Source organism: Rhinoraja longicauda, chromosome 38, assembly GCF_053455715.1.
Source record: "Rhinoraja longicauda isolate Sanriku21f chromosome 38, sRhiLon1.1, whole genome shotgun sequence".
NCBI lineage: Eukaryota > Metazoa > Chordata > Chondrichthyes > Rajiformes > Arhynchobatidae > Rhinoraja > Rhinoraja longicauda.
The window spans coordinates 2,514,158-2,539,880 of NC_135990.1; the positions used below are offsets into that span (position 1 = coordinate 2,514,158).

Sequence of the window (25,723 nt, forward strand, 5' to 3'; positions counted from 1 at the left end):
CCCACCACCCTCTGTGTAAAAAAAGACTCGCCCTGCACGTCTCAACTTGCCCTCTAGTATTTGATTTCTCCATCCTGGGGGAAAAGGTTCTGACTGTCTACCCTATCTACGCCTCTTATCATTTTATATACAACTATCAAGTCTCCCTTCAACCTTCAACATTTTATCTTCATAAGTGATAGGACCAGAATTTGGCCATTCGGCCCATCGAGTCTACTCCGCCATTCAATCATGGCTGATCTATCTCTCCCTCCTAACCCCATTCTCCTGCCTTCTCCCCACAACCCCTTACACCCGTACTAATTAAGAATCTATCTGTCTCTGCCTTAAAAATATCCACTGACTTGGCCTCCACTGTCTTCTGTGGCAATGAATCCCACAGATTCACCACCCTCTGACTGAAGAAATTCTTCCTCATCTTCCTAAAGGAATGTTCATTAATTCTGAGGCTGTGACCTCACGTCCTAGACTCTCCCACTAGTGGAAACATCCTCTCCACATCCACTCTATCCAGGCCTTTCACTATTCTGTACGTTTCAATGAGGTCCCCCCTCATTCTTCTAAACTCCAGCGAGTACAGGCCCAATGCCGACAAACGCTCATCATAAGTTATTCCTGGGAATTTTTGGAATCATTCTCGTAAACCTCCTGAGGACCCTCTCCAGGGCCAGAACATCCTCTTATAGAAACATAGAAAATAGGTGCAGGAGGAGGCCATTTGGCCCATTGAGCCAGCACCGCCATTCAATGTGATCATGGCTGATCATTCTCAATCAGAACCCCGTTCCTGCCTTCTCCCCATACCCCATGACTCCGCTAGCCTTTAGAGCTCTATCTAGCTCTCTCTTGAATGCATTCAGAGAATCGGCCTCCACTGCCTTCTGAGGCAGAGAATTCCACAGATTCACAACTCTCTGACTGAAAACGTTTTTCCTCATCTCAGTTCTAAATGGCCTACCCCTTATTCTTAAACTGTGGCCCCTTGATCTGGACTCCCCCAACATTGGGAACATGTTTCCTGCCTCTAACGTGTCCAACCCCTTAATAATCTTATATGTTTTGATAAGATCCCCTCTCATCCTTCTAAATTCCAGTGTATACAAGCCTAGTCGCTCCAGTCTTTCAACATATGACAATCCCGCCATTCTGGTAGTAAACCTACGCTGCACGCCCTCAATAGCAAGAATATCCTTCCTCACATTTGGAGACCAAAACTGCACACAGTACTCCAGGTGCAGTCTCACTAGGGCCTTGTACAACTGCAGAAGGACCTCTTTGCTCCTAAGCTCAACTCCTCTTGTTATGAAGGTCAACATTCAATTGGCTTTCTTCACTGCCTGCTGTACCTGCATGCTTCCTTTCAGTGACTGATGCATTAGGACACCCAGATCTCGTTGTACGTCACCTTTTCCTAACTTGACACCATTCAGATAATACTCTGCCTTCCTATTCTTACCACCAAAGTGGATAACCTCACACTTATCCACATTAAACTGCATCTGCCATGCATCCGCCCACTCACACAACCTGTCCAAGTCACCCTGCAACCTCATAGCATCTTCCTCACAGTTCACACTACCATCCAGCTTTGTATCATCTGCAAATTTGCTAATGGTACTTTTAATCCCTTTATCCAAGTCATTAATGTATATTGTAAATAGCTGCGGTCCCAGCACCGAGCCTTGCGGTACCCCACTAGTTACTGCCTGCCATTCTGAAAGGGACCCATTTATCCCCACTCTTTGCTTTCTGTCTGCCAACCAATTTTCTATCCATGTCAGTACCCTACCTCCAATACCATGTGCTCTAATTTTGCCCACTAATCTCCTATGTGGAACCTTGTCGAAGGCTTTCTGAAAGTCAAGGTACACCACATCCACCGGCTCTACCCTGTCAATGTTCCTAGTTACATCCTCAAAGAATTCCAGAAGATTAGTCAAGCATGATTTCCCCTTCGTAAATCCATGCTGACTCGGAACGATCCTGTTACTGCTATCCAAATGCTCCGCAATTTTCGTCTTTTATAATTGACTCCAGCATCTTCCCCACCACTGATGTCAGACTCGCTGAAGAAGGGTCTCGACCCGAAACGTCACCCATTCCTTCTCTCCCGAGATGCTGCCTGACCTGCTGAGTTACTCCAGCATTTTGTGAATAAATACCTCTGATGTCAGACTAACTGGTCTATAATTTCCCGTTTTCTCTCTCCCCCTCCTTTCTTGTTTCAGCCTCGTACTCCAAGCCCAACCTCCGCCTGGAGCCCAACAAGAACCTGAAGCCTGGAGATGAGGTGAGCATCGCCTGCCATTCCTCGGGGGGCTACCCTCAGGCAACGGTGCGGTGGTTTGACGGTAAGGGGGGCAACATCACGGACAACGTCAGCACCTCGCAGGTGGCCAACGAGCGGGGCCTGTTCGAGGTGCACAGCGTGGTGCGTGTCACCCTGGAGCCCAACAGCTCGTACAGCTGCAACGTGAGGAACGACCTACTGGGAGAGGAGACCCATGCTGCTGCCACCATTACAGGTCAGTCTCAGTCCCACCTCACCACCCACACCCAATACCCTCCTCCACTCTGGAGCGAGGATACCCCCCCCCAACGCTAACATGCACGCAGATCTCACACAAAGAGTGTCGGAAAAAACTGCAGATGCTGGTTTAAATCGAAGGTAAACACAAAATGCTGGAGTAACTCAGCGGGTCAGGCAGCATCTCGGGAGAGAAGGAATGGGCGACGTTTCGGGTCGAGACCCTACTTCTCTAAACGCCGCCCATTCCTTCCCTCCCGAGATGCTGCCTGACCCGCTGAGTTACCCCAGCATTTTGTGCCTACCCTCACACAAAGGGTATAAGAAAATAACTGCAGATGCTGGTACAAACCAAAGGTATTTATTCACAAAATGCTGGAGTAACTCAGCAGGTCAGGCAGCATCTCTGGAGAGAAGGAATGGGTGACGTTTCGGGTCGAGACCCTTCTTCAGACTGATTCAGACACAAAAGGTGGTGGGTGTATGGAACGAGCTGCCAGAGGAGGTAGTTGTGGCTGGGACTATCCCAACATTTAAGGAACAGTTAGACAGGTACATGGATGGGACAGGTTTGGAGGCAAATGGATCAAGCGCGGGCAGGTGGGACTAGTGTAGCTGGGACATGTTTGGCCAGTGTGGGCAAGTTGGGCCGAATGGCCTGTTTAGACTGTATCATTCTGTGACTCCATCTACAGCCTGAGATCAGAGGCCATTAACCCGAGATTTGACAAGAGTAATGTATGGCGAAAATTGTGATTTTCATAAGCTTATTGCATTTGAAAAGCTACACTTAACGCTGTTCGAGGAGTGCGATTTCAATCTATATTTCCAAACACGAATGCAAAATGGTTTTAAAAGACATGATTCCGACTGTATGATTGATGTGTAATGCATCGGTCCTGGGCTTTGTCAGATTGTCATTGGATCAAAGGATTGACTGATACAACCTTCTGGTTCATTCCGCAGTCATCCATCTTGCCCATTATTAGGCATGCGTGCGCCCATTATTGGTTAAGTGCGTAATCTCACTGATATTAAATGCCATTGACTTGCCGAATATTAAGTGAACTAAGCTGACAGGGAAACTGAAGCTGAAGGAATCTGGCTTCCAAGAAGACACAAATATCCACCTGAGACTCGTCCCAGAACTCATCCTTCAGTTCTATTAACGTACAGAGGGAATTATTAACTAAGTACTAGACATATTGGAAGAGTAATGTGCTTGAAGGATATAGAAACATACAGCGGAAATGTTCCATTTGGATTCCCTCTGGTTTTAACACACTAATGGAATGAAAGGATATATTTAAGGTAGAGATAGATAGATTCTTGATTAGTACGGGTGTCAGAGATTATGGGGAGAAGGCAGGAGAATGGGGTTCGGAGGGAGAGATAGATCAGCCACGATTGAATGGCAGAGTAGACTCGATGGGCCGAATGGCCTAATTCTGCTCCTATCACTTATGAGCTTACGACTGGATAGATTAGATGTGGAGAGGATATTTCCACCAGTGGGAGAGTCTAGGATCAGCGGTCATAACCTCAGAATTAAAGGGCGTTCCTTTAGGAAGGAGATGAGGAGGAATGTCTTTAGTCAGAGGATGATGAATCTGTGGAATTCTTTGCCACAGAAGCCCGTGGAGGCCAAGTCAGTGGATATATTTAAGGCAGAGATAGATAGATTCTTGATCAGTACGGGTGTCAGGGGTTATGGGGAGTAGAATGGGGTTAGGAGGGAGAGATAGATCAGCCATGATTGAATGGCAGAGTAGACTTGATGGGCCGAATGGCCTAATTCTGCTCTTATCACTTCTGAACTTAGGAACTTATGAAACAGCAGTTTAGTTTATTGACACATGTACCGAAGTATAGTGAAAAGCTTTTGTTGCGTGCTAACTAGTCAGCGGAAAGATTATACATGGTTACAATCATGTATAAAGATTATACATGGTTACAATCATGTATAAAGATTATACAATGGTTACAACTGCAGGTCTGGACCACAGTGTACGAATACAGGGTAAAGAGAATAACGTTTAGTGCAGGTAAGTCTGATTAAAGATAGTCCGAGGGTCTCCAATCAGGTAGATGGGAGGTCTGGACTACACTCCAGTTGGTGATGGGATGGTTCTGTTGCCTGATAACAGCTGGGAACAAATGTTTGCATTGGTTTTGATCTTCCTTGCTTGTAGCAGGTGGAATATTGAGAGCTTGTCTGAGAGGTTTTGATCTTGGATACTGTTAGCGGCTGAAGGGAATTGTGGCTGTGGTTTAGGTACACTGCCTGGAATCTTCCATGATCTTGCAAAGTGATGCAAACTCCTCAATTGCCCCAATCCCTGGCGTGTAGGAAGGAACTGCAGGTGCTGGTTTACATCAAAGATAGACACAAAGTGCTGGAGTAACTCAGCGGGACAGGCAGCATCTCTAGAAACATAGAAACATAGAGAATAGGTGCAGGGGGAGGCCATTTGGCCCTTTGAGCCTGCACCGCCATTCATTGTAATCATGGCTGATCATCCACAATCAGTAACCTGTGCCCATATCCCTTGATTCCACTTGATTCCACTAGCCCCCAGAGCTCTATCTAACTCTCTCTTAAATTGATCCAGTGATTTGGCCCCCACTGCCCTCTGTGGCAGAGAATTCCACAAATTCACAACTCTCTGGGTGAAAAAGTTCCTTCTCACCTCAGTTTTAAATGGCCTCTCCTTTATTCTAAGACTGTGGCCCCTGGTTCTGGACTCGCCCAACATTGTGAACATTTTTCCTGCATCTAGCTTGTCCAGTCCTTTTATAATTTTATACGTCTCTATAAGATCCCCTCTCATCCTTCTAAGCTCCAGTGAATACAAGCCTAGTCTTTTCAATCTTTCCTCATATGACAGTCCCGCCATCCCAGGGATCAATCTCGTGAACCTACGCTGCACTGCCTCAAATACAAGGATGTCCTTCCTCAAATTAGGAGACCAAAACTGTACACAATACTCCAAGATGTGGAGAGAAGGAATGGGTGACGTTTCGGGTCAAAACCTTTCTAGAGACATCTTTAGATTTAGATTTAGAGATACAGCACGGAAACAGGCCCTTCGGCCCACCGAGTCCGCGCCGCCCAGTAGCGCAGCGGTAGAGTTGCTGCTTTACAGCGAATGCAGCGCCGGAGACTCAGGTTCGATCCTGACTACGGGTGCTGCACTGTAAGGAGTTTGTACGTTCTCCCCGTGACCTGCGTGGGTTTTCTCCGAGATCTTCGGTTTCCTCCCACACTCCAAAGACGTACAGGTATGTAGGTTAATTGGCTGGGTAAAAATGTTAAAAAAAATTGTCCCTAGTGGGTATAGGATAGTGTTAATGTACGGGGATCGCTGGGCGGCACGGACTTGGTGGGCCGAAAAGGCCTGTTTCCGGCTGTATATATATGATGATATGATTAACGCTATCCTACACACACTAGGGACAATATTTACATTTATCCAGTCATTTAACCTACATACCTGTACGTCTTTGGAGTGTGGGAGGAAACCGAAGATCTCGGAGAAAACCCACGCAGGTCACGGGGAGAACGTACAAACTCCGTACAGACGGCGCCCGTAGTCAGGATCGAACCTGAGTCTCCGGCGCTGCATTCGCTGTAAGGCAGCAACTCTACCGCTGCGCCACCGTGCGCCATCTTGGGTTAGAGATACAGCATTGAGACGGGCCCTTCAGCCCACCGAGTTCATTCTGACCATCGATCATCTCTTCACGCTAGTTCCATGTTATCCCACTTTCGCATCAACTCTCTGCACGTCAGGGGCAACTTACAGAGGGCTAGTTAACCTACAAACCCGTGGCTTTGGAATGTGGGAGGAAACCAGAGCACCCGGAGGCAACCCACGTGGTCACAAGGAGAGCATACAAACTCCATACAGACAGCACCCAAGGTGAGGATTGAGCCTGGATCTCTGACGTTGTGAGGCAGCAACTCTACCAGCGTGCTGTTCCAAGGATCTGCTTCAATGCTGCATCTCTAAACGAAACCAAACTTCAGGTGGCAAGGGCCAAACAATATGGTTTGCCGCATCTCATCCTGTCGTTTCTCGTACGGAGGAGTGAACAGCAGCCTGTGTGTATATCTGACAGGCGGCGTGTTGAATAATCTCCTTTAACACCTCCTCTCAATCTGTGAAACAATAACACAACAAAAAAACACGCTCGCGTTTCATGACCTGTGACTCTGAGAGCTCTGAATAGAAGGGAGCCCTCGCGGGGAGAACGTGCAAACTCCACACAGACAGCACCCGAGGTCAGGATTGAACCTGCGTAGCTGCTCTACCCGCTGCGCCAGCGTGTTGCCCTAATCTGTTGCCCTCGTCAAAGGTTTATCATTGAGTGTCTTTGAGGCAGTGACACAAAGATCCAGTGATAGACACAAAGATGGATGATTACTGCAAGGAGTGGAGGTTGCGATAAAAACAGCTGTTGTTGGCCAAGCAGACTCAGGGGCCTATTTAGAAACATAGAAAGTGGGTACAGGAGTAGGCCATTCGGCCCTTCGAGCCAGCACCACCATTCAATATGATCATAGAAACATAGAAAATAGGTGCAGGAGGAGGCCATTCGACCCTTCGAGCCTGCACCGCCATTCAATATGATCATGGCTGATCATCCAACTCAGTATCCCGTACCTGCCTTCTCTCCATACCCCCTGATCCCTTTAGCCACAAGGGCCACATCTAACTCCCTCCATAAATATAGCCAATGAACTGGCCTCAACTACCTTCTGTGGCAGAGAATTCCACAGATTCACCACTCTCTGTGTGAAAAAAAAGTTCTCATCTCGGTCCTAAAAGACTTCCCCCTTATCCTTAAACTGTGACCCCTTGTTCTGGACTTCCCCACCATCGGGAACAATCTTCCTGCATCTAGCCTGTCCAACTAGCCTGTCATGGCTGATCATCCAAAATCAGTACTCCGTTCCTGCTTTCTCCCCACATCCCTTGATTCCCTTAGCCCTAAGAACTAAATCTAACTCTTGCAAACTTCTACTTAATTTATGAGGGGCATCGACAGGGTAGGCAGTCAAAACCTTTTTACCAGCCTGGCAAAAATCAAATACTGGAGGGCAAAGCTTTCAGGTGAAAAAGGCAGAGTTTAAAAAAATAGATACATGGATAGGAAAGGTTTGTTGTTCAAGCACATGCAGGTTGGACTAGTTTAGTTTAGAGGTACATCGCGGAAACAGGCCCTTCGGCCCACCGGGTCCGCGCCGACCAGCGATCCCCGCACATTAACACTATCCTACACACACTAGGGATCATTTTTACATTTATCAAGCCAATTAACCTACAAACCTGTACGTCTTTGGAGTGTGGGAGGAAACCGAAGATCTCAGTTTAAGAGTAAGGGGTCGGCCATTTAGAACAGAGATGAGGAAAAACTTTTTCAGAGTTGTAAATCTGTGGAATTCTCTGCCTCAGAGGGCAGTGGAGGCCAATTCTCTGAATGCATTCAAGAGAGAGCTAGATAGAGCTCTTAAGGATAGCGGAGTCAGGGGGTATGGGGAGAAGGCAGGAACGGGGTACTGATTGAGAATGATCAGCCATGATCACATTGAATGGTGGTGCTGGCTCGAAGGGCCGAATGGCCTCCTCCTGCACCTATTGTCTATTGCCTATCGCAGAGAAAACCCACGCAGGTCACGGGGAGAACATTCCGACTCCGTGCAGACGGCGCCCGTAATCTGGATCGAACCCGGGTTTCTGGCGCTGCATTCGCTGTAAGGCAGCAACTCTACCGCTGCACCACCGTGCCACCCATGTCAATGGGGCATTTTGGTCAGCATGGACAAGTTGGGCGGAAGGGCTTGTTTCCGTGGTGTGCGACACAGGGTGGTGGGTGCCTGGAACATGCTGCCTGGGGCTGGTGGTGGAGGCATGGGTGTGCCAGGGATGAAGGCCAATGGACATGTAGGAAGGAACTACCGATGCTGGCTTAAACCCAAGATAGACACAAAATGCTGTAGTAACTCAGCGGGACAGGCAGCATCTCTGGAGTGAAGGAATGGGTGGACGTTTCGGGTCTGAAGAAGGGTCTCGACTTGAAACATCACCCAATCCTTCTATCCAGAGATGCTGCCTGTCCCGCTGAGTTACTCCAGCATTGTGTATCTATGGAGGCATATGGATTATGTATCATATCATATCATATCATATATATACAGCCGGAAACAGGCCTTTTCGGCCCTCCAAGTCCGTGCCGCCCAGCGATCCCTGCACATTAACACTATCCTACACCCACTAGGGACAATTTTTACATTTACCCAGCCAATTAACCTACATACCTGTACGTCTTTGGAGTGTGGGAGGAAACCGAAGATCTCGGAGAAAACCCACGCAGGTCACGGGGAGAACGTACAAACTCCTTACAGTGCAGCACCCGTAGTCAGGATCGAACCAGAGTCTCAGACAGATAAGAGTTGGTTCGGCCTTCATGTTCGGTACAGACATTGTGGGCCGAAGGGCCTATTTTAGTGCTGTGTTGTTCTATGTTTTATGTAGTTCATGAGTGGGGTGTTTGTCAAAAAGCAGTCACTATCTTTCTGAAGAAACATAAAGATAGCTGCAGTATTTATAATTGACAGTAGATGTCAGTGCCACATCACATCTTGGGCAATGAATCCCTTCCAATCCAGTATTGGGGATGAGCGTATTCATTAGATCATTAGATCATGTGATAGGAGTAGAATTAGGCCATTCGGCCTAATGGCTGATCTCTGCCTCCTAATCCCATTTTCCTGCCTACTCTCCATAACCCTTGACACCCTTTCTAATCAAGAATTTGTCTTATATCCACTGACTTGGCCTCCACAGCCTTCTGTGGCACAGAATTCCACAGATTCACCACCCTCTGACCAAAGAAATTCCTCCTCATCTCCTTCCTAAAATAACGTCCTTTAATTCTGAGGCTATGACCTCTGGTCCTAGACTCTCCCACCAGTGGAAACATCATCTCCACATCCACTCTATCCAAGCTTTTCACTATTCTGTACGTTTCAATGAGGTCCTCCCTCATCCTTCTAAACTCCAGCGAGTACAGGCCCAGTGCTGTCAAACGCTCACCATATGTTAGTGTTGGATGTGGGAGTTCCACTGATTCATTGGTCTAGACCGAACAGTGTGAGGTTTCAGTTCTGGCATTCAAAGTACCATTTGCACTTCACTGATGAACGATTGAGGGAAAATCACAGCGTGGAAACGTGCTGGAAAACCGGTTCCAATCCTGAATTCGGTTGTGGAGTTTGCACCTTCTCTCTCTGCGCGTGTGGGTTTCCAATGTGTGCTCCGGTTTCCTCCTCCCACATCACAAAGACTAAGTAAGTCTCACCCACCCCTACACACTAGGGGCGATTCGCACAGGCCAATTAACCCACAAACCTGCACATCTTAGTTTAGCTTCAGTGTTAGTTTCAGAGATACAGCGCGGAAACAGGCCCTTTGGCCCACTGTGTCTGTGCAGATCATCCATCCCTGTACGCTAGTACTATCCTACACACACTAGGGACAATTTACAAATTTTACAGAAGCCAATTAACCCACAAACCTGTTCGTCTTTGGAATGTGGGAAGAAACCGAAGATCCTGTAGGAAACCCACGCAGTCACAGGCTGAACGTGCAAACTCCGTACAGACAGCACCTGCGGTCATGAGTGAACCCAGGTCTATGGTGATGTGACACAGTGGCTCTACCTGCTGCGCCAGTGTGTCGCCCTGAGCCTAACTAGGTTAGGGATGGATAATAAACATTGGCATTTGCAATGAATGAATAAACAAACAAAGACTCGATGGATATTGAACTGGAATATACCTGGCTGGACTGGTTATTCTTACTCTGGTCTGTAGGTTAATTATTCTGAGTTTGCTTTGTAGGTTAATTGGCCACTGTAAATCGCCCTTAGTGTGTAGGGAGTGGATGTGAAAGTTTAGTTTATTGTCACGTGTACCGAGGTACAGTGAAAAGCTTTTGTGCGCGCTAACCAGTCAGCGGAAAGACAATATCATATCATATCATATACATACAGCCGGAAACAGGCCTTTTCGGCCCTCCAAGTCCGTGCCGCCCAGTGATCCCTGTACATTAACACTATCCTACACCCACTAGGGACAATTTTTACATTTACCCAGCCAATTAACCTACATACCTGTACGTATTTGGAGTACGAGATTACAATCGAGTCATTCACAGTGTGTATAGATACATGATAAGGGAATAACGTTTAGTGCAAGGTAAAGCCCGTAAAGTCCGATCAAGGATAGTCCGAGGGTCACCAGTGAGGTAGATAATCGTTCTATCTAGTGTGATGGTTGGTTGGCATGTTCTCGGTGGGCTGAGGGGAGCTGATGGATATTTATTACAGGGAGTTGGTGTAGGTATTGTGCATTCACTTTTCAAGCTGTCAAAGATTTTTTGTTTTGCCTTGAAATGTGGTAATTTTCCTTTTGATCACTGGGGATTATTGATGGGTTTTATACAGTAGAGAAAACTACTGGGCAATCCGTCAAAATGGAAGGAAGGTTTTGTCCTGTCATTGCGTATTTTTTGACGTTCATGTTCATACCATCGAGAGGGCCAGAGTTTATTGGCTCTTCTCAATCCACCCCCTCTGAGGGGAATGTGTAGAAGGAACTGCAAGTGCTGGTTTATGCCAAAATGCTGGAGTAACTCAGCGGGACAGGCAGCATCTCTGGATGGAAGGGTCTCGACCTGAAACGTCACCTATTCTTTCTCTCCAGAGATGCTGCCTGACCCGCTGAGTTACTCCAGCTTTTTGTGTTTATCTATTCTTTTCAGGAGAAGTGTTGTTTGAGTACATAGCAGACAGTGCTGTGATAAGTTAATCCGCAACCTCAAACAGCCTATCTTACAAGCTGCCTTGGTCAACTTACAAAGAATCCAAGCTCCTTGTTTGCCGACTGATAAACCATACCTCGAGAGCACTGTGGCCCTGGTTATTGAAGCTGTCTCAGAGGATTAAATGGGGCCCAATCCTTTAATTTGTCAATTTCCCTTTTCGGCTTTGCTCTATCTCAGTTGAGGTTTAATTCTAAATTCTCTTAACTTGGCAAACCAGCACTAAACTGTGATTTATCGGAGTATTCTGGGAAAAATAGTGACAAACTTCACCTCTTCTCAATCCATTCCCTCTGCTTCAGCCCAGCAGCAGCGTCAGAGGTCAATGGGCAAAGACTAAAAATAGGCTTGCATGATCAGGTCAAACCTGCCCGGAGGTTGTGACAGAACTTTGACGTTTTCCACCTTTATCTTCCTCCATCCCAGTTATTTTTGCTGATGTACTTTGTAGGGGAAGAAAAAAGCAGATGCTGGAAATCTAAAATAAAAAGAGTGAGGGTCAGAGATGCACAGCCGTGTGCGTGTGCGTGCGTGTGCGTGCGTGTGCGTGTGCTATGCACGATACCTTGTGATAGAACTTTATTTATCCCAGGAGGGAAATTGATCTGCCAACAGTCATTAAAAACACAAAATACATGAAACATGAAATTAAAGGGATGGGTGGAAAGGATTGGGGATGTGCAAAGATTGGGGGGTGGGGGGGGGGGGGGGGGGGGGGGGTGGGTGGGGGGGGGGGGGGGTGGGTGGGGGGTGGGGAGGAAGTCAGTCTACCCCACGACAGAAGGGGGAGGAGTGAGTGTGATAATTCGGCCCAGCAAGTCTACTCCGCCATTCAATCCTTTGGACCAAAGGGCCTGTTTCCAAGCTGTATTTCTAATCTACTCTGTCGTGGCTGCTCTATCTCTCCCTCCTAACCCCATTCTCCTGACTTCTCCCCATAACCCCTGACACCCGTACTAATCAAGAATCTATAATAATAATAATAATAATATTCATTTATTGTCATTGCAACGAGTACAACGAAATTAAAAAATAGCCAATCCTGACGGTGCGTACAAACATATATGCAATAAATGCAAAAACAAATAAATACATAAATACAATTAAATACAATTATATTAAGTACAAGATTTTTTAACGGTGTTGCCTAGTGCAAAGGTAGTGTTCAGTTCTCGTATGGCCCTGGGGTAAAAACTGTTCTTAAGTCTGTTTGTTCGGGATTTGATCGACCTGAAACGTCGACCAGAGGGCAGATGAACAAACAGACGGTGGCCGGGGTGGGATGGATCTTTTATTATTTTGCCTGCTCTACTGAGGCAGCGTAGGCTGAACAGGTGCTCCAGGGAGGGCAGTGAGCAGCCGATGATCTTCTGGGCCTTAAAAATATCCACTGACTTGGCCTCCACAGCCGTCCGTGGCAGAGAATTCCACGGATTCACCACCCTCTGACTAAAGACATTCCTCCTCAGATACAGGGCGAGAGGGGGCCATCATTATGGGCTCTGCATTTCCTTGCATTTGTTCTAAATACCGTCTATATCTCTCGTTCTCCTTTCTCCTGACTCTTGGTCTGAAGAAAGATCTCAATGGGTGTACTGTGTTCCATTTTGGTCGCCCTGCTGTAGGAAGGATGCTCCAAAGCTGGAAAGAGTGCAGACAAGAGGATGTTGCCAGGGACTCGAGGCCCTGAGCTGTTGGCAGAGATTGGGCAGGTTATGACTTTATTCCTTGTAGAGCAGGAGGCTGAGGGGTGATCTTAGAGGACTATGTATAATCGTGAGTCTGAAGAAGGGTCTCGACCTGAAACGTCACCCATTCCTTCTCTCCAGAGATGCTGCCTGTCCCGCTGAGTTACTCCAGCATTTTGTGTCTATCTTCAGTCTAAACCAGCATCTGCAGTTCCTTCCTACACAGTATTTCTCTGCTGCCTTAACAGTTTGTAATTTTCTAATCATCACATTTGAAGGTCTTAGGAAGACAAATGAAATTTTTGTTGTTGTGCTTAATTTCATTATTTCAGCTGATAGCTTGGTGGTCGCCAGTTAGTGGTATTACTGCCTCACAGCTCTAGGTCATTGGGTTCGATCCTGACCTTGATACTGTGTGTAGTTTACACATTCTCCCTCTGACCTGCAAACATTTTAAACCGGGCGCTCTGGACTCGTGTAATTGGGGTCATTGTACTCTCAATCTGATCTCGATCTGATGCAAACAAGGTTATTTTCACTGTGTCCCAGTACAGGTGACAATATCAGCAAATCAAACCGAGCCGCACGGTGGCGCAGAAGTAGAGTTGCTGCCTCACAGCGCCAGAGACCCCGGTTCGATCCCGACCTCAGGCGCTGTCTGTACGGAGTTTGTACGTTCTCCCCGTAACCATGTGGGTTTTCTCCGGGGGCTCTGGTTTCCTCCCACACTCCAAAGACACGTAGGCTTGCAGGCTAATTAGCTTGGTAAAATTGTAAATTGTCCCTCTGTGTGTGTGTGTGTGTAGGTGTTAGTGTGTAATTGTCCCTCATGTGTGTAGGTGTTAGTGTGTAGGTGTTAGTGTGTAATTGTCCCTCTGTGTGTGTAGGTGTTAGTGTTAGTGTCAGAAGTAGGCACAGACTCGGTGGGCCGAAGGGCCTGTTTCCGAGCTGTATCTCTAATCTAAAAAACTAAACCAAACTTTTGCACAAGTTCACTAATTTCTGGAAATATTCTCTGAGTGAAATACCAGTGTGGTCAAGTGAAGATTTATTATTTTAAGATGAATTAATATGTGTTACATGTAGGAGCAATCTCATTTGTGTGATTTAGTTATGACATGTTTTATGAGTGTAAAATATACATAATTCAAAATAAAGGGGTGCTTTTAAATTATGATGGGCTTTTAAAGGAATGAGAAAGTACTTATAGATGTCTTGATTTCAAGCCCAGCACGTCCAAGCAGGGAGTTGGACATCTGCCAGCTTATCATCTACCTTCTCACAGCACATTCCAAGGATCAACCACATTCAGTATCTCAGTACTGAAATCAAAGGGGATTTGATGGGCATGCGAGAGATGGAGGGAGGGAGGGGGAGGTGGAGAGGGAGGGAGAGAGGGAGGGAGGTGGCGAGCAAGGGAGAGAGGTGGAGAGGGAGGGAGGTGGAGAGAGGGAGGGAGGTGGAGAGAGGGAGGTGGAGAGAGGGAGGTGGAGATAGGGAGAGAGGGAGGTGGAGAGAGAGGGAGGGAGGTGGAGAGAGAGGGAGGGGGAGGGGAAGGGTGAGGGAGGGATTGTGAGGGAGGGGGAAGGATATTCATATATAGATATAGATAAAGAGAGAGAGGTACAGAGAGAGTATATATAGAGAGAGAGGTATATATGTATACAGAGGTATAGAGATAGTTTAGAGAGAGGGGTATATATGTACAGCAAGAGGTATAGAGAGAGAGAGAGGGGTATGGAGAGATGTATATATACAGAGAGAGGTATAGACAGAGAGAGAGAGGTATAGAGAGAAATATATATACACAGAGGTAGATAGAGAGAGGTATATACGGATAGAGAGATGCAGAGAGAGAAATATATATATATATAAAAGGGGCGTGGCTGTGTTCTGCAGCTGAGGCTCACCGGCAGTCTCTCCGTTTTTGTTGTTGTTTTTTTGTCATTGTCGTTGTTAAATGTACGTTTTGTTTTATTTTTAATTCTGTGTATGTGGGGGGGTGGTGGGGGGGGTTGGGGGAAACCTTTTTTAAATCTCCTCAACGTAGATGCGACCTTTACCGTGTCGTATCTCCGTTCGCGCTACGGCCTAACATCGTGGAGTCGGCGGCCTCCAGCTGGGATCGACCTCGAAGACTCCGGTCGCAGGGCCTGGACTTACCATCTCGGAGGCTTCGGCCGTTGGGCCCTGCAGACCGCAACATCGGGAGCTCGCAGGTCCCTGGCTGGCGACCGGCTTTTGGGAGCTCCAGCTGTAGCAGCTTCGACCGCCCCGAAGCGCGAGGTACGATCGACCCGCTCGCAGGCCCTTCATCGCCCTGCGTGGCCCGGCCGCAGCACTTTACATCGCCCGGTGGGGGCTCAGGACTTTCATCGCCCTGCGTGGCTCGGCCGCAGCATTTTCCATTGCCCAGTGGGGGCCCAGGACTTTCATCGGCCTGCTCGGCTCGGCCCTGGGACTTTCCATCGCCCGGTGGGGGCTTCAAGGGGTTGGGAGCCTCGATCGCCTCGTGGCACCACGGGAGAAGAATGAGGAGGAGATAAGACTTTGCCTTCCATCACAGTGAGGGTATGCCTAGAGCAATCACTGTGATGGCTGTTTTGTGTAAAAAATTGTATCTGTGTGTCTTGTGCTCTTTAATGTCTACTGCCGGACCCTGACGTGAGAGGACGCTGGCGTTGTGTATTCGCCGCTTTTCCGTCAGGATAGTTTGTCTGTTTGTTTCTATGTTAATTGTATTTGTAAAGCGCTTTGAGCATGTGATAAGGCGCTATATAAAATAAATATATTATTATTATTATTATATATATATATAGACAGAGAAGTAGAGGTAGAGAGAGAGGTATATACATACAGAGAGAGGTATATATATATATATATATATATATAATACAGAGAGAATATATAAGTGGCTGGGGAACTGGGAAACACGGATCAGGGGCATGGTCCTGGGGGGATTTTCCCCCAGTGAGCTAGCATGATTCCATTGGACTGAATGGCCATATCTTAACTAAACTACTAAACAGTTCTCCTACACATGAGGGGCATTTTACAGAGGCTAATTGATCTACAAATTAATCTTTGTGTTGTGGGAGGAAACCGGAGCACACGGGGGGAAACCCACGCGGTCACGTGGGGAGCGTACAAACTCCGTGCAGACAGCACCCGAGGTCAGGATGGAAGTGGGGATCACTGGGGCGGTGAGGCTGAGACCTCTAGCCGCCCTGCCTCGTGGTCCCCTCGAGTTACTCCCACCCAGTTTCTCTTGTGTCGAGCTCCACGCTGAGGGTGGACATTATGAAAGATGTGTAGGCAGGAACTGCAGATGCTGGTGTACACCAAAGATAGGCACAAAATGCTGGAGCAACTCAGCAGGACAGGCAGCATCTCTGGAGAGAAGGAATGGGTGACTTTTTGGGTTGAGAGACACCACCAATTCCTTCTCTCCAGAGATGCTGCCTGTCCTGCTGAGTTGCTCCAGCATTTTGTGTCTATCTCCAATACAAATAAGAGTTGCATACGAGAGGTCAGGGTTGGAGTACTGAGAAACAGTGAGAGTGTTGGTGGGGAGCCTCAGATCTTTTCACAACGCTATCATTTGATGTAATCACTGGTGACTGGAGCGTGATGCACTATTCTGATGATACTGTCACTGCTAAATCCAAGTAATAAATCTCTAACCCACCTGGTTATGATTGCACGTCTGATTTAGATGGTCTTTTGTGTTGCGTAGTAACTGGCACTAGCAATCCAGGTTGTGTTATTGAGGAAGAAGGAACGATGACAAAGAATGGGTCGACTGGGCTTGTATTCACTGGAATTTAGAAGGATGAGAGGGGATCTTATAGAAACATATAAAATTCTTAAGGGATTGGACAGGCTAGATGCAGGAAAAATGTTCCCCATGTTGCGGGAAGTCCAGAACCAGGGGGTCACAGTTTAAGAATAAGGGGTAGGCCATTTCGGACTGAGATGAGGAAAAACCTTTTCACCGAGAGAGTTGTGAATTCTCTGCCACAGATGGCAATGGAGGCCAATTCACTGGATGTTTTCAAGAGAGAGTTAGATCTTAGGGTTAATGGTATCAAGGGATATGGGGAAAAAGCAGGAACGGGGTACTGATTTTGGATGGTCAACCATGATCATATTGAATGGCGGTGCTGGCTCGAAGGCCGAATGGCCAATTCCTGCTCCTATTTTATATGTTTCTGTCAGATCCCCTCTCGTCCTTCCAAATTCCAGCGAATACAAGCCCAGTTCTTGCCCAGGATATGACGCATGATGGTAGCAGAATTAGGCCATTCGGCCCATCAAATCCACTCCGCCATTCAATGATTGCTGATCTATCTCTCTCCCTCCTAACCCCATTCTCCTGCCTTCTCCCTGTAACCTCTGACACCCGTATTAATCAAATTCATTGCTATGCTTTGTAGCAGTGTGATCATGAAGAGAGCCAGCAAATGCAAGATTCATTCTTTGGAGATAAGACCTGGCTGGGCTTTGTAATTACATTGATTTCTCAGTTACCTGTCTCCCCTCGACTTATCCCACTCTCCCAGAGGCAGCATCACTAACTGCTGAAGAGACCAATACCAATCGTGATGCCCTCCCCCTTTAATGCCTCTGTGCTGTGCAGGAAAGAACTGCAGATGCTGCTTTCCACCGAAGGTAGACGCACACATGCTGGAGTAACTCAGCGGGGCAGGCATCATCTCCGGAGAGGAGGAATTGGTGACGTTTCGGGTCGAGACCCTTCTTCAGACTTCAGACCAGGTCTCGACCCGAAACGTCACCCATTCCTTCTCTCCAGAGACGCTGCCTGTCCCGCTGAGTTACTCCAACATTTTGTCTCGTCTTCGGTTTAAACCAGCGTTTGCAGTTCCTTCCTACACAATAAAATGAGGCCATTCACTCTTCTGAAGAAACTATCCCTGGACTATCCACATAGTCTGGGGGATTGAAACACAATTCTGTGCATGGGCTCCCATGCAGAATGTTGGGTAGATATTTATCCTTGGCACAGACACGGTGGGCCGAAGGGCCTGTTTCTGTGCTATATCTCTAAACTCTAAACTCAGTTGCATCCATTAAAGGCAGATTCTGTGAGGAATGCACGTTGATTTTTTTTTTAAAGGCCGTAGAGTCTGTGTGGAGTTAGAGAGTCTGGCAATGGAACAGTTCAGGGATAGTTTCTTCAGAAGACCGAATGGCCTCATTTTATCGTGTAGGAAGGAACTGCAGATGCTGGTTTACACTGAAGATAGACACAAAATGCTGGAGTAACTCAGCAGGACAGGCAGCATCTCTGGAGAGAAGGAATGGGTGATGTTTCGGGTCGAGGCCCTTCAGACTGAGAGTCGGGGGAAGGGAATGGGTGACGTCTCGACCCAAAACGTCACCCATCCCTTCTCTCCAGAGATGCTGCCCGTCCCGCTGAGTTACTCCAGCATTTTGTGCCTATCTTCGGCCTCATTTTATTCCTGCACCATTTCTACACTTCAACACGAGGAGAGGAGTTGTCATTCTGCTTTGCTTGGTGCAGAAGCTATTGAATGGTAGTTAACCAGTGATGTTAGTGGCAAGCAATCAGTCAGCGAGCGCTGGGTAATTACTCAATGTCACGGTGACTCCAGCAAGCACACTGAAGGCAGGTCAACTCCACATCCTTAACGCACTTTCTGGATGGCCATAGATACTGCACTTCTTACTGACACCCACGTCCCACAAATCAATTAAAACATTGATTGTGAGAAAGAAAGTCCTTCCAAATATCCAGCCCTTTATCACTTTGTTAACCCTGTTCTACGATGGAGTTACAGTCACTGTCATCGAACGTGACTCTCAAACTCTGCATACAAAGTTTCCACCAAGGACAAATAAAGGCCCAGGGCCTCATTTAAAAGACACTTGGATCGTTGCATAGATCGGGAAGGTTTGGAGGTTGCAGGCTAGGCAGACTATCTTAGATGGGGCATCTTGGTCAGCATGGTCATGTTGGGCCGAAGGGCCTGTTTCCGTGCTCTACGACTCTCATCCCCCAAGTCCCAAACTCTTGCTCTTCCCTGCAAGTTGTTCAATCGAGTGCTTGTCAATGGTTTAAAAGATAAATAGAGTCACAGAGTCATAAGGTGTGGAAACAGGCCCTTCGGCCCAACTTGCCCACACGGGCCAACATGTCCCAGCTACACTAGTCTCGCCTGCCCGGATTTAGCCTGGATATAGATGACAAACAGTAATGGCCCAGCACCGAACCCTGGGCCACACCACTAGTCTCAATCATTGTTGAGTTATTCCCACACCTGACCACTGCTCTTGTCCCATCAAACTCATCGAATGCTTCATCACGCGCCCGCCTTTGGGGAAAACCAGCCCCAGCTCCATCTCCCTGCTTGAACGCAGAGCCTGAAGCTTCACGGGTGACAGGGTGGCGCAGCGGTAGAGTTGCTGCCTTACAGCACTGGAGTCCCGGGTTCGATCCTGACCATGGGTGCTGTCTGCACGGAGTTTGCACGTTCTCCCCGTGACCCGCGTGGGTCTTCTCCGGTTTCCTCCCACACTCCCTAGTGTGTGTAGGGTGGTGTTAGTGTGCGGGGATCGCTGGTCGGCGCGGACTGGGTGGGCCGAAGGGCCTGTTTCTGTGCTGTATCTCTAAACCAAACTAAATATCAGGATCCAGTGCGGAAAATCATACGATGCTGCTCTGAGGAACTGCCTTCAGACTGAGATTCAGGGAGGAGGGAAACTAACGGTGTAAAATTCTTGCTATTGAGGGCGTGCAGCATAGGTTTACTAGGGGCCACAGTTTAAGAATAAGGGGTAGGCCATTTAGAACGGAGATGAGGAAAAACCTTTTCAGTCAGAGAGTTGTGAATCTGTGGAATTCTCTGCCTCAGAAGGCAGTGGAGGCCAATTCTCTGAATGCATTCAAGAGAGAGCTAGATAGAGCTCTTAAGGATAGCGGAGTCAGGCGGTGTGGGGAGAAGGCAGGAACGGGGTACTGATTGAGAATGATCAGCCATGATCACATTGAATGGCGGTGCCGGCTCAAAGGGCCGAATGGCCTCCTCCTGCACCTGTTGTCTATTGTCTATTGTTAATTCCCGGAATGGCGGGACTGTCGTATGTTGAAAGAATGGAGTGACTAGGCTTGTATACACTGGAATTTAGAAGGATGAGAGGGGATCTTATCGAAACGTATAAGATTATTAAGGGGTTGGACACTTTAGAGGCAGGAAACATGTTCCCAATGTTGGGGGAGTCCAGAACCAGGGGCCACAGTTTAAGAATAAGGGGTAGGCCATTTAGAACTGAGATGAGGAAAAACCTTTTCAGTCAGAGAGTTGTGAATCTGTGGAATTCTCTGCCTCAGAAGGCAGTGGAGGCCAAGTTAAGATCGGCCCCCACAGCTCCTCCACCATTACGCTCAGCACTGGCTCCCCGCAGGGCTGTGTGCTGAGCTCCCTCCTCTATGCCCTGTACACACATGACTGCACTCCTATCCACCCCTCCAATTCAATCATCAAATTTGCAGACGACACAACTGTGGTTCGGTCTGATCACTGGAGGAGATGAGTCAGCGTACAGAGGCAAGGTCTGTGCTCTGTCCGGATGGTGCGAGGCAAATAATCTCGCACTAAACACAAGCAAGACAAAAGAAATGGTGCTGGACTTCAGGAGACACAGAGCAGCTCCCACCCCACTTCATATAAATGGGGAGGAAGTGGAGAGGGTCTCCACTTTCAAGTTCCTAGGGACCACCATCTCCCAGGACCTCTCCTGGACTGCAAATACCAAAGTGGTAGTGAAAAAGTCACAGCAGAGAGCGTACTGGCATACTGCACCATTGTGTGGTATGCTGGCTGCTCGGCTGCAGGCCAGAAGGTCGTCAAGACAGCAGAGAAAATCATCGGCTGTCCACTACCTTCTCTGAAGAACATCACCAGCTCGCGCTGTCTGAACAGGGCCAGAAGTATAATCAGGGACAGCACTCATCCAGGACACGAATTGTTTGCTCTCCTGCCCTCTGGGAGGCACCACAGGAGCCTAAGGGCCAGGACAAATCGACTCAAAAACAGTTTCTTTCCCATGGCCATTAGAACAGTGAATGGAAGCACGTGACTTGACCACTCTCATTTTCGTCGCACATTTTTTAAAACAAAAAGCAACATTTTTTTAGAATTTTAGGTGTAAAACTCATTCATTATTTATTAGGTTTTTAAATTGTTTTTTATTGATACTGGTATTTGTTGTGTTGGTTCGTATGTCTGTGCGATTGTCTTTGAAAGATACGCACTGTCGCACTATTATCAGCTGTAGCACTTCTAATTTGGTTGTACCTTGCGTACAATGACAATAAAGACATATTATTATTATTATTCATTTGTAATAAAACACCTTTGAGATACCCTGAAAGGAACATGAAGCCATTTCATAAATTCACAAGCCATAGGAGTAGAATTAGGCCATTCGGCCCATCGCATCTACTCCGTCATTCAATCATGTCTGAACTATCTTTTCCTCTCAACCCCATTCTCCTGCCTTCTCCCCGTAACCTTTGACACCCGTACTAATCAAGAACCTTCGTTTAGTTTAGAGGTACAGCGCGGAAACAGGCCCTTCAGCCCACCGAGTCCGCACCGACCAGCGATCCCCGCACACTAACACAACCCCACACACAACCCCACACACACACACACACTGTGGACAATTTTACAATTATACCAAGCCAATTAACCTACAAACCTGTATGTCTTTGGAGTATGGGAGGAAACCGAAGATCTTGGAGAAAACCTAGTATAAGAAAATAACTGCAGATGCTAGTACAAATCGATTTATTCACAAAATGCTGGAGTAACTCAGCAGGTCAGGCAGCATCTCGGGAGAGAAGGAATGGGTGACGTTTCGGGTCGAGACCCTTCTTCAGTCTGAAGCTATTTTTGGAAGCTATTAAATAAATGAAGCTTAGTAGAATTGCTAATATTAGGCTGGTCAAGTGATCCTAGAACACAGTTTACAAAATGTGATTCGCAATCTCAGCCAGGAACCCCATCTCCTCAATTGGTTTGAAGGATCAGGGATTATTTCATCAGTACTTGATAAATTCGCTGGCATCATGATCCACTTTATATTATGGATCTTGTCAGTGCTTTATGAGCATGCTGTCATTTATAGAATACTTTTATTATGCAACTGGACTGAAGATTTGCCCAGAATGGAGATAAATCAGTAGGAGTCAGTGTGCAGTTTCTGGCACGGTAGTCTTTGTAATCATCAAAGGAACCATCGTCAGCTGAAGGACAGTGGGCAGATTGAGGGGTCTGAAGAAGGGTCTCGACCCGAAACCTCACCCATTCCTTCTCTCCACAGATGTCCTGCTGAGTTACTCCAGCATTTTGCTTTAATAGTCATAGAATGATACAGTGTGGAAACAGCCCAACTTGCCCACACTGGCCAACATGTCCCAGCTACACTAGTCCCTCCTGCCTGCATTTGGTCCATATCCCTCCAAACCTGTCCTATCCATGTACCTGTCTAACTGTTTCTTAAATGATGGGATAGTCCCAGCCTCAACTACCTCCTCTGGCAGCTTGTTCCATACACCCACCACCCTTTGTGTGAAATGGTCACCACTCAGATTCCTATTAAATCTTTTCCCCGTCACCTTGAACCTCTGGTCCTCGATTCCCCTACTCTGGGCAAGAGACTCTGTGCATCTACCCAATCTATTCCTCTCATGATTTTATACACCTCAATAAGATTACCCCTCATCCTCCTGCGCTCCAAGGAATGGAGACCCAGCCTACTCAACCTCTCCCTGTAGCTCAGACCCTCTAGTCCTGGCAACATCATCGTAAATCTTCTCTGAACCCGTTCAAGCTTTTCACTATCTTTCCCATAACGTGGTGCCCAGATCTGAACACAGTACTCTAAATGCGGTCTCACCAACATGTATCTTCGTTAGGTTGAGGGGATGTCCTTTGTTTTGTCTTTGCACACTTGTGATTCTGTCCATCCATAGTCCATCCATACACAGTCCCTGCGACATACAGTGATGTGCAGGGAGTTATTCATTAGGATCCACATGAATGAAAGATACTGATATCATGCCTTGTGTGGGACCAAGGATCCGTTGAATTCAGGAAATGTGAGTTTGAGTTTGCGATGTGAGCTAAGTCCACAAGGTCAATAGACAATAGACAATAGGTGCAGGAGTAGGCCATTCAGCCCTTCGAGCCAGCACCGCCATTCAATGCGATCATGGCTGATCACTATCAATCAGTACCCCGTTCCTGCCTTCTCCCCATACCCCCTCACTCCGCTATCCTTAAGAGCTCTATCCAGCTCTCTCTTGAAAGCATCCAACGAACTGGCCTCCACTGCCTTCTGAGGCAGAGAATTCCACACCTTCACCACCCTCTGACTGAAAAAGTTCTTCCTCATCTCCGTTCTAAATGGCCTACCCCTTATTCTCAAACTGTGGCCCCTTGTTCTGGACTCCCCCAACATTGGGAACATGTTATCTGCCTCTAATGTGTCCAATCCCCTAATTATCTTATATGTTTCAATAAGATCCCCCCTCATCCTTCTAAATTCCAGTGTATACAAGCCCAATCGCTCCAGCCTTTCAACATACGACAGTCCCGCCATTCCGGGAATTAATCTAGTGAACCTACGCTGCACGCCCTCCATAGCAAGAATATTCTTCCTCAAATTTGGAGACCAAAACTGCACACAGTACTCCAGGTGCGGTCTCACCAGGGCCCGGTACAACTGTAGAAGGACCTCTTTGCTCCTATACTCAACTCCTCTTGTTACGAAGGCCAACATTCCATTGGCTTTCTTCACTGCCTGCTGAACCTGCATGCTTCCTTTCATTGACTGATGCACTAGGACACCCAGATCTCGTTGAACTCCCCCTCCTCCTAACTTGACACCATTCAGATAATAATCTGCCTTTCTATTCTTACTTCCAAAGTGAATAACCTCACACTTATCTACATAAGTGAAAGGTGCAGAATTAGACCACTCGGCCCATCGAGTCTTCTCCCTGTAACCCCCTGTCCCCCTTGGGAAAGGTTTAGAGCAAGGGTTCCCAACCTGGGGTAAATTTACCCCCAGTGGGCAAATTTCGCCGACCCAGGGGGTAAATTTGAACAAAATAATAATGTTATAAACAGTATTGTAAAATTTCCCCTTTGTCGGTTGCTTTCCTATGGTAGAAGTGTAAACTCAAGTTACTGAACAAAACAGGGTGGGGGTAAATTCGCTTTCAAAACATTGCCAGGGGTACATGGGACGAAAAAGGTTGGTAACCCCTGGTTTAGAGGGATATAGGCCAAATGCAGGCAGGTGGGACTGGTGTAGATGGGGCATCTTGGTCGGTATGGGCAAGTTGGGCCGAAGGGCCTGTTTCCGTGTTGCATGACTCCATGACTCTAAGGTAAATTTAATATTTTAATTGGGGCAAAGAGTCCAATTACACCACGATTCACTGAACAGGTGACACAGGAGTGTAGAGCAACATCTAGTAGGAGCGAAAATAACATCTTTATAAAAATGTAGGGAATAGAGGATATTTACAACGGGCCAAGATCATTGTACTTAGAGCAGTGTGCAGGGCGGGCTGGAATGATGGGGGACTTTGCCCAATTATCTCCATTTTGATGGCTTATAGTAATGACAATATTTGCAGCTAACAATTGGTGTTAGATCTGCCAGCAACTCCCACATTTCACCGATGAAGAAGAGTAAAGTATGAAGGGTTTAAGAAACATGCCAATTGTTTTGCATGCAATGAGCTTCACACGGCAGCTTAATGGAAGTCATTACTACAGTTGACAACATCAGGTCTGCTGCACATCATCTGCTAATTCTCTCTGCTCCAGCACAACAGCTCATTGGAATAATTTACATTGGTGCATTCCTGGATGACACTGATTCTCACTGGAAACATGGGACTGGCATATGTTGATGCTCTCTTAATGTTCTAGTTGGTCGATCTTATTCAATGCTGCAAAGCTGAGGGGAACGCAGTGACTTTTTCTTCTTCAAGAAGGGAATCGTTTATGAAGGGAATTATTTAGTTTAGTTTAGTTTAGATACGCAGCGTGGAAACAGGCCCTTCGGCCCACTGGGTCCGCGCCGACCAGCGATCCCCGCACACTAACGCTATCCTACACACACCAGGGGCAATTTTTTACATTTATACCAAGCCAATTTACCTACAAACCTGTACGTCTTTGGAGTGTGGGATGAGAGGAGATCTTATCGAAACGTATAAGATTATTAAGGGGTTGGACATGTTAGAGGCAGGAAACATCTTCCCAATGTTGGGGGAGTCCAGAACAAGGGGCCACAGTTTAAGAATAAGGGGTAGGCCATTTAGAACGGAGATGAGGAAAAACTTTTTCAGTCAGACAGTTGTGAATCTGTGGAATTCTCTGCCTCAGAAGGCAGTGGAGGCCAATTCTCTGAATGCATTCAAGAGAGAGCTAGATAGAGCTCTTAAGGATAGCGGAGTCAGGGGGTATGGGGAGAAGGCAGGAACGGGGTACTGATTGAGAATGATCAGCCATGATCACATTGAATGGCGGTGCTGGCTCGAAGGGCTGAAAGGC

The 25,723-nt window shown here is 47.2% G+C and overlaps 1 protein-coding gene across 3 annotated transcripts in view; it reads left to right on the top strand.

Moving 5' to 3' along the window:
* LOC144610848 (CD276 antigen-like) overlaps window positions 1-25,723 on the top strand; it is a 110,972-nt gene that overhangs the window by 36,504 nt on the left and 48,745 nt on the right. For all 3 annotated transcript variants that reach the window (XM_078429816.1, XM_078429817.1, XM_078429818.1), the window contains exon 5: window positions 2,229-2,525. In XM_078429816.1, the coding sequence (XP_078285942.1) occupies window positions 2,229-2,525 (297 nt within the window). The remainder of the gene's footprint in view (window positions 1-2,228; window positions 2,526-25,723) is intronic.